We start from the raw sequence: 12381 nt of genomic DNA, 5'->3' as shown, positions 1-12381 counted from the left end.
TTTTTATGGAAATTATGTTTACCCGAATATTAGTTATATCCTGTATTTCATCCCTGGTACCATCCTAGAGTAAATTATCATTATTGAATGCAAATGAACATTAAATGCTTAAGAAACGACAGAATTTATTTAAAATCTACACCTCAACAACTTTTAATAGGAAAGAGATTTGATCAACACTGATATACATACTTAAAGCTAATTACATCGACATCACATTTATTTTCCCATATTAAAAGCAAATTAAAAACTTCGGTGCGCTATTGAAAAAGTTCTTTTAACCTCCTGTCTGCCTTTCACCCCAATAATTGTAGATGTAACTAATTTATCTTTGGCATGTATATTCACAATATAAATTACTATATCATAATAAATATCTCTGTATTTCTTCGACTGTGTTTGTCGCCTCTAGAGAATAGGTTGAACTCACAGTTACGAAAAAAATGATGGTCAATTATAATAATTATCGTAAAGCCCGGAGCTTTTTGCTATATGACACCGAAGAAACATTAGCACTTACCAATGTAAAAATATACTAAACATTAAAACTTTAAAATGTTGCACATCTGGAAAGCATATAAAGTGTCAACTGAAGGAAAGTGCATTAAAACGCGACGGAATGTTTTACATACAAAAAAATTGCGGATATATCTTAAAATAGGGCTATCTAATCCACATTTGGAACTGCAATAAGAGAACATAACAACGAAACCAAGCAGTTGCATTAAATTCGATAAATTTCATTGCGACCTTAAATTAAGGTCATAAATTCTAGATCTTTATCCAGCTACATTTACGAGATCAAAATTGTAAAATATAATAAACCACGTAAAAATTCGCAAATTTGATATCAGTCTGAACCGGAAGTCTTATAAACACTTGCTTCAGCTTAAAAAATCACTTACAAAAATCTAGTAATATTTAAGAGAAATTGGAATTTTAAAGGACTTTGGGGTAAATCAGACCTTTCATTAAATCAAAGGAATTTCCATCAGGCTGCACTGACTCGACAAAACCATTGGAAGTTCTAACCTTCAGATAGCCATGGTCGTCTATGCCCGCGACGTTGGCTTTTAGCAGTTTACCATCTTTGGTTGTAATGGTCACAGAAGCGTCACTGTAATATAAATTGTAAATGCGATAATACCCAGCTATATAACTGAACTAACTCAAAAAAATAAAGCATCAATAGAAACGGTATACCCAGTATAAATTTTGAGATTGCCTTACTCTTACTTGGGCATTGAAAATTTACGAAAGGCACAACTTGTGAAGTTACTTACTTGTGGAGCCAATATTCATAATAATAATCATAAAAGTAATCGACGTCTCCGATTTGAAAACGATTAATCAGTTTTTCAGTCTCATTAAAAACTTGGGCCATATACTTTTCCAGTGTAATCTCAGGTATATTACTTCCAGTTCGGTTGTTAACATCTCTAATAACATCGTTTATGCACGTAGTAGGATTCGAGTTAGATAAATTAATTCCACACCCTGTATTGTTGAATAACACTATTACGGTCTTAATAACCATGTTGATAGCTAATTACCGATGTTAAGAGACGACATTTCACCTAGTACTGTAGCGTTTACCATGGCTCCACCAACTTTTACGGAATTATTAATGTACAAGTCATTTGGCCATTTGATTCCTAACTTGATGTCCTGTAAAAATAATCATAAATAGAAGAAAAAATTATTTTACAAACTCACTTTGTTGTTCCCGGTTAATCTCTTAATAGCCTTCACTACAGCCACCATTATTAAGTGTTGCACCAACCCTTGACTTTTCCCTAAATTCGTGATATTGGGAATGTGGATTTGCAGAGATACAAATGCACCTCCTGAAGGGCTTATCCATTTATTTTTTGATCTTCCTACATATGGGGAAGTTTTGAATTTAATAACAAAAATGACTCAGAGAAATGGAAAAACATTTAGTCTTTTACCAAATGTTTTTTTCCATTAAAAAGTGTTTCATTTTTCGGCAGAATTAATATTTCAGGTTATGTATAGCCACATTTCTACTTAAACTTACCTACTCCGCCTAATTGTTGTCGGCAAATTACAGCCACTCCATGAGTGAGTTGATTATGCTGCAAAAGAGTATGCGACGAAGTCAAGACGTCGCTGTATATAACTAACCTTCCAATATACTTCGTATCTAAAGTGTCAAAATAGCTGAGAGTATTGAAGTTTTGCGGACAAACGTGAATTAAAATCGGCAAAAATGTGCGACTCGGTTCATCGTATCTGTCATCTTTTCCACAAAAAAGAATGTGCATATCGCCCGCTTTCATTTCGTAGTCTTTTATACAGTGAGTCTCGTTTAGTGTGGTCAATTTTAAATCGTGTCGGCCCAGGAAATACGCTGGTGTAAATTGCGGAGTTTCAGTTGCGGTTTCGCAGTCCATATTTAGATGGTTTACGAGCAGATCTTTTAAAATATCAAGTCTGACTTGGTTGCTCTCTCTAAGGGCTTCGAACTTATTTTCGTCATCCACGTATTCGGAAGGATCAATTTCGAGATGCACCTACAATAGAGAATTAATAGAAATAATATTCTCCATAACGATGTCTGTTTATTATTCTAACTAGGAAGACTAATTATTATTGTTAATTTTCAATGAACTTTTTTTAATAAATCGAAAGATAAGAGCACATTATTAATTTGCCAGTTTCACTTCAAAACTCTGGCGTCCAAGACTCTAAACTCACCTGGGAAAACACGGCTCTTCCTTCTGACCCATTAACGGTGGCCAATAAAAGACTGGGAGTTTGCCACGTTTCCTCGGCCCCCAACACTTGCACCTGGATTGTGTAATCTCTGCCACCATGTTGAATTTCAACAGTTGATGGAGTTCGAGGCGCTATGGGACTCGACCCATTGCCGCTGCTATGATTTGACGTATCGGAATCTTTTGAAAATTGTTTCTTGGCAGGCGAAGCTTGATAACAAAAAATATGGTGCATCATTTTGACGTTCTTCCATTTTCCATATGAGAAGCGGACCAATTCGTGTTCTCTGACCTGGAAAACGTATTTTTTCCTAACAAAGACCTTACTAATGATTACAGTTCCTTGAGGTACCTCAGCAGTGGTGAACGTATATAATACGCTATAAAGTAAGTCACTACACAAACACAGCAGCTGACCTCCATTCAATAAAAACTTCATTAAACTGGAAGTTAGTTTGGGGTCAACACTTCCACATATGACTACTAATGCAGTTGAGTCTCTCCATATGGACGGACCGCTGGTCGGAAGATCGTAAATCGTGTATCTGAAATATTCTTTTATGTTCTATATTCTATAAGAAAATAAAACTAACTTGTGGCCGTTCAAGATGGCGGCTAGAACATCCTTAACATTTTCTTTGGCGACCGTACTATCGGCATACACTAAAACGTTTGGAGGTTTTACGTTTAAACGTGCACGTTTATTTATTCCAACGCCATTGCACTCAGTGGGCGACAATTCTTCATCATTAATTTCCAAATGAGATCCGCTATGATCTGAAAGATAATAAGACTTGGATAATGTACATTGTTGTTGCATATATCACCGAATTAAATTCAACGAAAATGCAGCTATACAGGGAGCCCAAGAACATATGTAAACGTTTGAACAAATGGCGGTTAAAGTGATTTTGCATAGCAATAATTTCATCGAGTATTATACCTTGTCCTTTATCATCTTCATGAGGTTCGTCGCATGTAGCCGAGGCCCTAACGAGTTTCTTCTCTTTGCTGGATGTTCTATTTCCTTTCTTTAGTTTTTCAGTAGATTTCTGCCCGCTAGCACCGCTAGTGCCTGGTTGAGATTCTTCATGGTCGGTTTTCTTGTGTTTGTGCTTTTCTAATTAATTACAAAATACGACACGACATTAAATGATGTTTTTTGCATCTTTTAGTAGCTCAAATTTTAATAAACACGTGCTAAATTCTTGTTTATATCAAAAGGATCATCCTATATTTAAACACACCTCTATGCTTATGGCCACTTTTCCTTTCCTTTCCACTGTCAATACCTTCTGTAAGTGATTTACTCGCAATCACTACAACCTGTTCTACCACTTCATCCTTGTTAAAACTTTCAAGCTCATCTATGCTTTCCGGATTTACATCATTTTTCTGCTCTTGCTCCCTCTCTGTCTTGTGCTGTCTTCCAGTCTCCGATTCCTCCCTTTGTTTATGCCTCTTATGCTCACGTGATCTGTGTTCTCTACCTAATGAAAAACACATAAATTACAATAAAAGAAAGAATACTGAACCCACTGTGGTCGGTGCTTCTATGTCTTCTGTAGTCTGAACAGTTGACCTCCAAAGTATTTTTCTCCTCTAGGTTTTTTTTGTCTTTTTTAATGGGTTTGACTTCAGATACTGGCACAACCTTCAGTTCTTCTGGTTTCGGGGTGCCGTTATCGATAGTGATTTTAGGGCTATATAAAAGGAATAATAAAAATCTGCTGCAAATAAAATTATCATTTCGTACTTGGTGGCGTCTCTAATTTTTGAGTACAAATCCTTAACTTCCTTAACAAAATTATTCCAGTGAACAGGAGCTAAGGAGTATTTTTGGGCAGTTTCTGCAGAATATTGTCTTTCATACGCAATTCTCTTAGCTCTGCCATCGATGTCGATTGCTAGAAATGCCAAAAAATTGCACATAGAAAGATTCAATTCATAGGAGCAGTACATACTTTCAATTCTTAATAGCTGCATTTCATGATTTATATCACAATTCATTTGAGAGAAGCAGTGCACTAATTGAGAGAGCTTATGCATGTCTGTCTTTAAGATGGCTTCAAAGTAATCGGTGACTTTCCAAGCCACCAACTCTCCGAAATTTTCAATCTGCAAATGGAGAATAAGTAAACTCCTAAAATCACTTAATTATTGGCTAAACCTCACCGGTAATATCTCAGCTTGGTGCTTCTTGTACTTATCTAATACGGCTTGAACTAGTATGTATATATTGGGAGAATATATCGTAATTTTATTTTGCTTATAAAATATAGGAAAATATCTAGAATCTCTTGGAAAGTACAACCATTGCGAACACAAATTGACTCTTTGCTAAAACCAATATAACGCGAATTTTCGCAATAATTACAATGCGCAAAACTTACCTTAGGTATTACGGTAACACCAAAGCGATTTTCTTTTCTGAAGAGCAAATTTTCAATGCTTTTGCAGCGTTTAGTTTCAAAAATAACGGATTCATCGCATACTAGAAGAGCGTTGCTGGAATTTAGAGTGCCGCTTAGTTTGTTCCTAAGCATTTCCAATCTCCACCACTGAAGAAGTGTCGCATACATGTAGTATAGCGTTAATATCATATTTCCCTAATTTGGAAGAGTACGATACTCGTTGAATTCGATCAAAGTGGCTGTCGCAATTTGATTTGTGGATACATTGTGATTAGGTCGAGGAATGGGTGCAAGAGATTATGGCATCTATAAAAAATCTGAAAGAGAAAAACGTATATCAAATAAAATGATTTGGCTGGAGTCCTTTGTCCAAAATGTTTTTGTGTTACCCCATGGAGGTTTTTTCTCTTTCGTTTCTTCGTAGGTGTCGATTGGGTGTTATTTACAAAAATTTGATCATGCAAAGATTTTCATGCTTGAGAAATCATAGTAAGAATTAAGACTAACATTGTATGTCCGTATACCGGGCGTATTTTAAAAAACTTGCCATTCTCCTGATTTCTAGAAATGTGAACTAAAGATACAGTAACATTTCGGCAGCGTAGTTGAGAGAAATTAAAGAGCTTTAAAATGATATATCGCTTGATCCACGTCCTCTATTTAAAAAAGTGAAGAAGTTACCATATCTGCGCCATTATCGATCAGAGATGAAAACTTTTTTCATTCTTCGTCTTCCCCCTCCATTCTAAGATGGACCTGTCTCAACATTTTTATCTTTAATTTACACTTCTAGAAATCTAGGGGAAGGCAAGTTCTTACAAACATAGCCGGCATGTGCTTGATAGTAGAATGTTGGTAGCCTTCGGATAATTATTCTAAAAATATTTAGTAATATTATTGTGGTTTCGCGTGACCTTGGAAAAAATCCTTAAAAGAGATCCTCAATCCGTTGAGATTATATCAAATGGATATTAGCTTCGTTTAAATTTAAAGTACTGAAAATACACTATATTTCCACAGAACAATAAAATTCTGTTGCCAAGCGCAAACAGCTGACCAAAAGAAAAACAATTCTCTTATTATTTAATATAATCTACGACATTAATTATTATTTCCTTGAAAAAGTTATCGTCGTTATGTCAATAAACTACAATCTGACCAATCATACGTACGAGATTGATAGAAGTTTGAAAAATTTCCCCAGAACTTCCTACTAGCTTTCTTTACAAAACCTTTTTGAACTTAATTAGAAACCTTAATTGTGAAACTACCCACTATTTTAATGTAACCTTTTATGTTCATGCATGCATTGCATAGAAAAAAATGACATGAAAAATCACGCACTCGTTACCCTAAATAAGCAAACTTGTTAAGGTTAAACCCATCTAAATCGTATTATGTCTTTAGAAATGGGTCAATACTTCGCCGATGCTTCAACAAACAACTGCAATAAACAAATAACCAAGTTAAAAAAAAAGAGCTATTTGTCATTGTTTGCTGAAGATAAGTCGGGCAAAGAGATCTTTCCACTGAATTAAATACGATTATGAGCGGATGTAAACAAACTTGAAACTTCACGGGGGGTAAAAGTAAACAAAAACAAAAAATAGTACAAAAGCATCGAATTTTTTAAATTGAAATGCTTTATTTATAAGCTAAAATTCTATCGTCTATTTATCCAATTTGAATTTGCTAGTCTTAATGTAATGTGTTATAATATCTAGACTGTGTCTTTAGTTGAGGGCTACAACTTAGCGCAAAACGACTTTCGATTTCCGGTTTAAATCTCTGTTTAAAAAAAAACTTTGTATACATAGGTACAATATATAGTAATGCAATATATGGTAATGTAACAGGCGTTGAATAATTATGATTTATAATCTAAACTACAGAGCGGCTCAGAAAAGTGTCACAGGCAAAAGTTCATTTACAGTTCATTGATGAAATTTATTCATATTACTTAAGAAGCTATAATGCAAACCATTTTAGCACCCGCAAGGAGCAAAAAACGTAAAACTTTAAACGCTAATATACGAAATAAAGCTAATTTTTAAAGACTCCCAAAAGTCGCCCTATATGCAATAAATTTCATTAATTATTACATATTGTCAAAGAATTAATTTTCGGCATACAACTCCCTGTAAAGTCTCCAAACAAAAATCGTTATCACTATCGACTAAATGTCACAGTAATTTTTACGAGTCCAAGGAAATTAATTATTGTATTAATAAATAAGGCAATCACTGACACACAATATTACAATCTGAGTTGTTGTTCGAAAGCTGTTATTGTCCAGATATTAACCTAAGGGAAAGCGAATAACTGGCCTTATAAAGTTTGCACAACGTATCAGTAATGAAAGAAGGGAAGAAAATGATGGTCATGGAGGTGAAGATTGCTGCCTTGTCGAAAATGGGTGTCAAAGGTATTGAACCATTTTTTTTCCTTCACTTAAACATAAAAGATTTTTCGAAGATTAATGCGTTTGTAGTAAACATCAAATACAATTCCTCTAAAAAAACAGTATGCCCTATCGTTCGACGGGCCACGTATTCATAAACATAAATTTGAGTACGACACGGAACTTCACAAGAAATATATTATTATAGTGCTATTGAGTATTTTATATGTTTTATATGTATTCGAAAGGTGATTTGTATTTAAGTACTTGTTGTATGAATAACAATCTCTGGGAGCAAATCCCATTAAAAAACATGACAGAACGAGTGAAAGACAACGGAGAATATTCTAGAAGGCCTCCAAATGTAGAACTTTCATGGGCAAAAAAAGGTTGGTAAACAATTCTCTTAGGGCCTTTTCAAAATGCATAAAGAAAACGGTATAAACTAAACCTGATGTAACATTACATCAGACTCTGAAAGCTGCTAGAGACGAGCCCCCAGCCGTTATCTCTCACTGATAAAAATTATTCCAAATATTAGAAACTATTGTTTATATTAATTCTACAATAGCAAGCAATTCATAAAAATGCATTGTATTTCGAAACAATATTTAAAAAATTTTATTTACTAAGTACTGAAATAAATAACAAACATATTTTGAAGTCTACGCTCTCCTTAGCAACAATCATCACGTTGATAATGACTAATAATAAGTAATGGACATAAAAATCACTTAAACAATTTAAATAATTGGTGATAGAGTGCGATCGTTTACCCGAAGAAGAGATAAAAGGCTATTTGCCAAAAACAAAAAGTTAATCCACTTTAGGATTATACGCAGTTCTTGGCACCCTTTAGAAACTTCGTTTTTCATTCAGTATGTTGGCCTCTGATATACGTTCTCTTTATGTTTCAGAGATCAAAAAGGAAGAAGTTATGGCCATCAGGACTAGATTTCCGAATAAAATACCCGTAAGCCCAGTTCCGTTACAAAAGTGCCGTTTTTAAAATTCAATCGTATTCTTTCAGGTGATAGTGCAGAAATATTGGAAAGACAATGAGCTGCCACAATTGGACAAGTCTAAGTTTTTAGTGCCTCAAGACATTACAATGTCACAGTTTCAAACTATTATTAGGTAAGTTCAATTCATATTGTTTTTCTGTTTTGGTTGGCGCTTTTGAAAGAGTCAAATCCCCCTTTCTTCTTCTATATGTATATACTATCTTTGTCTTCATCTCCTATTGTTACAACGATGTCCTTATAAGCATGACAATTTGCTCACCCTGTCTGTATGACGCAAAGTACAGCATATCCATAAACATGGTTAAAACTTTTATGAGTAATGTTGATTTTAATTTAAAAGTATTGCTTATGCAATGGCTCCACTATTTTCATTTCACTTGACAATGACCACAGCCACTATTTAATAAGTTAGCCGGTTTTAATTTTGCATAATGCTAAAACGATCGGTTATTTCGAAAGTGACTAGTGTTTATTTTAAAAGGTAAAAAAGCAGAATTTTTTTTATTTAAAAGAATGTACTATATGTGTTGAAAGAAAACAAGGGAAAAAATGTGAATTTTGATGATTCACTCTTATGTTCACAATAAAAAACACTAAAATGCCCCTGGCAACAGTTAAACCATGAGCAACATGCTTCAGTTTCAATGCATAAAAAATTATGTAAAAGTTGTATTCTTTACTTTACAATATCGCTCCAATTGAGGAAGGAATTTTTCATTTTCTTAATGCTTTAAAAAATTGTGTTCAAAATAGTACTTCAAAAACATGCATTTTAATCAATACATTGGCTTACACTCACTCGTGGGGCCAAGAGGCATTCTAATTTAATGATAACGCGGTATGATTTCACAATTTTTATCTTTGCTAGGACTATTTCGACGACAATAATAACGTGTGTACACCAAAGTTGGATGTTAATTAACTAATTATACCCGTGTTGATATTATTGTATCAGGGATACACATCTATCAGCGTTATTCATTAATAACAAAAATGCCCTCCCGTAAAACTGCATACGAATAGTTAATAGAAATAATTTTTGTAGAAATCGTATGCACATGGGTCAAAGCCAAGCACTTTATCTTTTGGTAAATGAGAGATCCATGTTAAGTTTATCTCTCACTCTTGGGGAAGTCTACACTGAACATGCTGGTCCCAACGGATTTCTTTACATAACTTATGCCTCCCAAGAAGTATTTGGAGGAGGGAAGACTGATCGTTCGACTTTGCTAAGCAAAAGTGATGGTGATGTGAATATTTGTTTGAGTGCAAGTTGCTCAACAAAATACTTTGCGAGAGAATACAGAGATATAATTAATTCTTGATAATAGTTATGGAAAAAAGGCTGGTTTTTAAAATTCTAGATCTAGACTACCGTTCCTATTTTACCTTTTATATTACGGTCTAGATCAGTTTGTTAAATACTACCGCGTTTTATTTAAAAGCTTGGCTAGGTACTTCTGTGATTGTTTGTAAACGAATAGATTTTATTAATATAGACACGCCATTTGTTGCTCATTACTATTTTAAAGACTTATTTTTAAAATAATTGTGAACTTACTGTAATAATTTATCAAAAAATGTTTTAATATGTAGACGTAGGCCTTAAAATTGTGTAAATACTATTATAGCATTAGATACGTAGATTGTTCTTATTAAAATCGTTTAAAATCAAGGCAGCAACTTTATTTGAATATACATTTACATACGTGAATTTTTATGATAAGGCCACAATGTCAAATAAAGCTAAATACAATTTCCTCAGAAAATGTTCCAAGGCGCGCCTCATCAATGCGGTCCATTTCAAAACATTCAATGTAAAACAATGACCAGAGTTTTCATAGAAGACATGAAAACTAAACCCTTTCATAGTTCTTTACATATGATATCCACATCCCCCATTTTGGGTTTTGACTTGAAGTAGCTTTCCAAAATTAGGATGTTCATTATGGTGATCTCATAAACGACAATAAATACCGAGTCGGTATAATGGAAGAAAAATTAGACGTTCTAGGTAGTAGTGCAATCAAACCTACAAAACTATTTTTGGTTTTTTTGGCTGTTTAAGGAAATCAAAATTTTTGAATTTCTTTTTTATCTTTTCCTGTGTTATAATAGGAGACAGGTGAAAACTAAAACCGCTTTGAGATCCCCATGCTGGACATCCTCATTTTTCAATATTATCCTTCTATTAGAGACTCCATGGTATATTATTTCGTAGTGCGAATCGATTTTTAGAACCTTGGAATGTTTGCAAGCTATTTCGTCGTTTTTACCATACGATCTATGAATTATACCTTTACAAACGGCCGGCTATAAAATTTTTTTTGTAAATTTCGAAGGAATATAATCTCTTAGATGATTCAGTTGAGTTTCAACGCTGTGACAAACCAGAGGTTTGTAATACTGAATGAACCAATATTCGGAATAATCAGAAATTCTTTTGCAATTTTTGTGTTCTTGAGGTGCGTCATTATATGAGTGTGTGAATGAAAGTGAGTATTATGTAATCACAGTGGAGCTACTTCGAGTGCGGAATAGAGACGCCGTTGAAAGTTGGTTTATTTTGGAGTAGTAATTAAGGTGAAGTTTGGAGTGATATTTAACAAAACAAATTTTTATAGCTTCAACTCCTTATCCTTCTTAACTTGGAAACCTCAATTATTACTCCATAAAAGATAATTAAATATTTCTTATTTTTTAATAATCCTTGATTATAAATAATAAATCAATGAACAACTACTTACCACATTTGGTTTTTTCAAAATGTAAGATCATTTACTAAATTGACATTCAATAGCTCCAATATGTAAAAATATTAAAATTAAAATATAGTGTGCCCAAAATAAAGAAGCCTAGTATGGCAATCTCATAAACAGTAATAGATACAAACTTGGTTAAATGTTGTATCTATTTCTATTTATGTAATCCCCATGCTGGATATTCTTATCTTAGACACACTGTATATTAATTAGGCATGTCTTTGATTTACTTGAATAGATTGATTTTATTAGAAAGGGCACATTATAAAATGAAATACATCAGCATATTATAGGTCGAGGCATTGTGAGCCTGATAATTCAAGAATTTGAAATATATCATAATAAAATACATAGTAAAAACATCTATAACTCAAGAATTCAGTTCCTTGTGCCTCATTTGGGTAAATTTTAGAATGTGGTCAAGTGAGCTGAAACCTTTATAATGACCCTTTCGATAATTAAAAGTATAAAAATCGAAGTATTCATTCTTGTCAGCAAATTATTAGAGTTGTATTCTTACTTATTTGCTGTATAATTTTAAAGCTTCAAAAGGTACATCAGTTACCAGAATTTCTAGCACGATATGATAACATTTCTGTAATTTGAACTATGTTCATAATCAATCTGCAGTAAAGAATTGTGTAATTTAACAGCGAAATTGCGTATTACCTGCTTTCTGGTAGGGCGTCAAACGGTTTGCACACCTCTAATGAATATCATCAGCACAGTGTCCATTTAAACTTTTACATAAAAACAAGAAAATTATTCAATATTTTATAATAAACACAAAATCACCTACCTGTTCTAGGAAATATACTAAAATGTCAAACGTCATCGATACAGTATTGCCAGATCTACAGTAAATGAGAGGCATTGATTTTACTTTATTCTTAAAATCAGAATATTACAAAATTATACTGCAGCAAAGGTTTTAAAATATGATCTGGAATTTCTATAATTAAAAAAAAACAGTATCGCACGATTCGTTGCATTTTTAGGGAAGGAAAAATAATGTTAATTTTAAGTCTCAAATACAAA

The 12381-nt window shown here is 33.4% G+C and overlaps 2 protein-coding genes across 2 annotated transcripts; one reads left to right on the top strand and one right to left on the bottom strand.

Annotated features, from left to right (window-relative positions):
* Positions 1 to 108: 108 nt before the first annotated feature.
* Hcs (holocarboxylase synthetase-like protein) lies at positions 109 to 12150 on the bottom strand. The gene is made up of 16 exons (XM_066403883.1): positions 12013 to 12150; positions 5135 to 5472; positions 4917 to 5081; positions 4706 to 4859; positions 4498 to 4648; positions 4281 to 4444; positions 3989 to 4231; positions 3685 to 3861; positions 3335 to 3518; positions 3094 to 3286; positions 2722 to 3033; positions 2042 to 2537; positions 1717 to 1880; positions 1554 to 1668; positions 1284 to 1497; positions 109 to 1117 (listed from the first exon to the last, which is right to left on the bottom strand). The coding sequence occupies exons 2-16, from the start codon at positions 5342 to 5344 to the stop codon at positions 940 to 942; spliced, it is 3120 nt and encodes a 1039-aa protein (XP_066259980.1). The 5' UTR covers positions 5345 to 5472; positions 12013 to 12150; the 3' UTR covers positions 109 to 939.
* On the top strand, positions 7340 to 10256 carry LOC136417994 (microtubule-associated proteins 1A/1B light chain 3C-like). Its single transcript, XM_066403880.1, has 4 exons — positions 7340 to 7580; positions 8474 to 8529; positions 8587 to 8693; positions 9627 to 10256. The coding sequence occupies exons 1-4, from the start codon at positions 7511 to 7513 to the stop codon at positions 9904 to 9906; spliced, it is 513 nt and encodes a 170-aa protein (XP_066259977.1). The 5' UTR covers positions 7340 to 7510; the 3' UTR covers positions 9907 to 10256.
* Positions 12151 to 12381: the final 231 nt, after the last annotated feature.

The sequence above is a fragment of the Euwallacea similis genome, chromosome 32, assembly GCF_039881205.1.
Source record: "Euwallacea similis isolate ESF13 chromosome 32, ESF131.1, whole genome shotgun sequence".
Taxonomy (NCBI): domain Eukaryota; kingdom Metazoa; phylum Arthropoda; class Insecta; order Coleoptera; family Curculionidae; genus Euwallacea; species Euwallacea similis.
The sequence above is the reverse complement of the archived record's forward strand: the minus strand, read 5'-3'. Positions and strand labels throughout refer to the sequence as shown.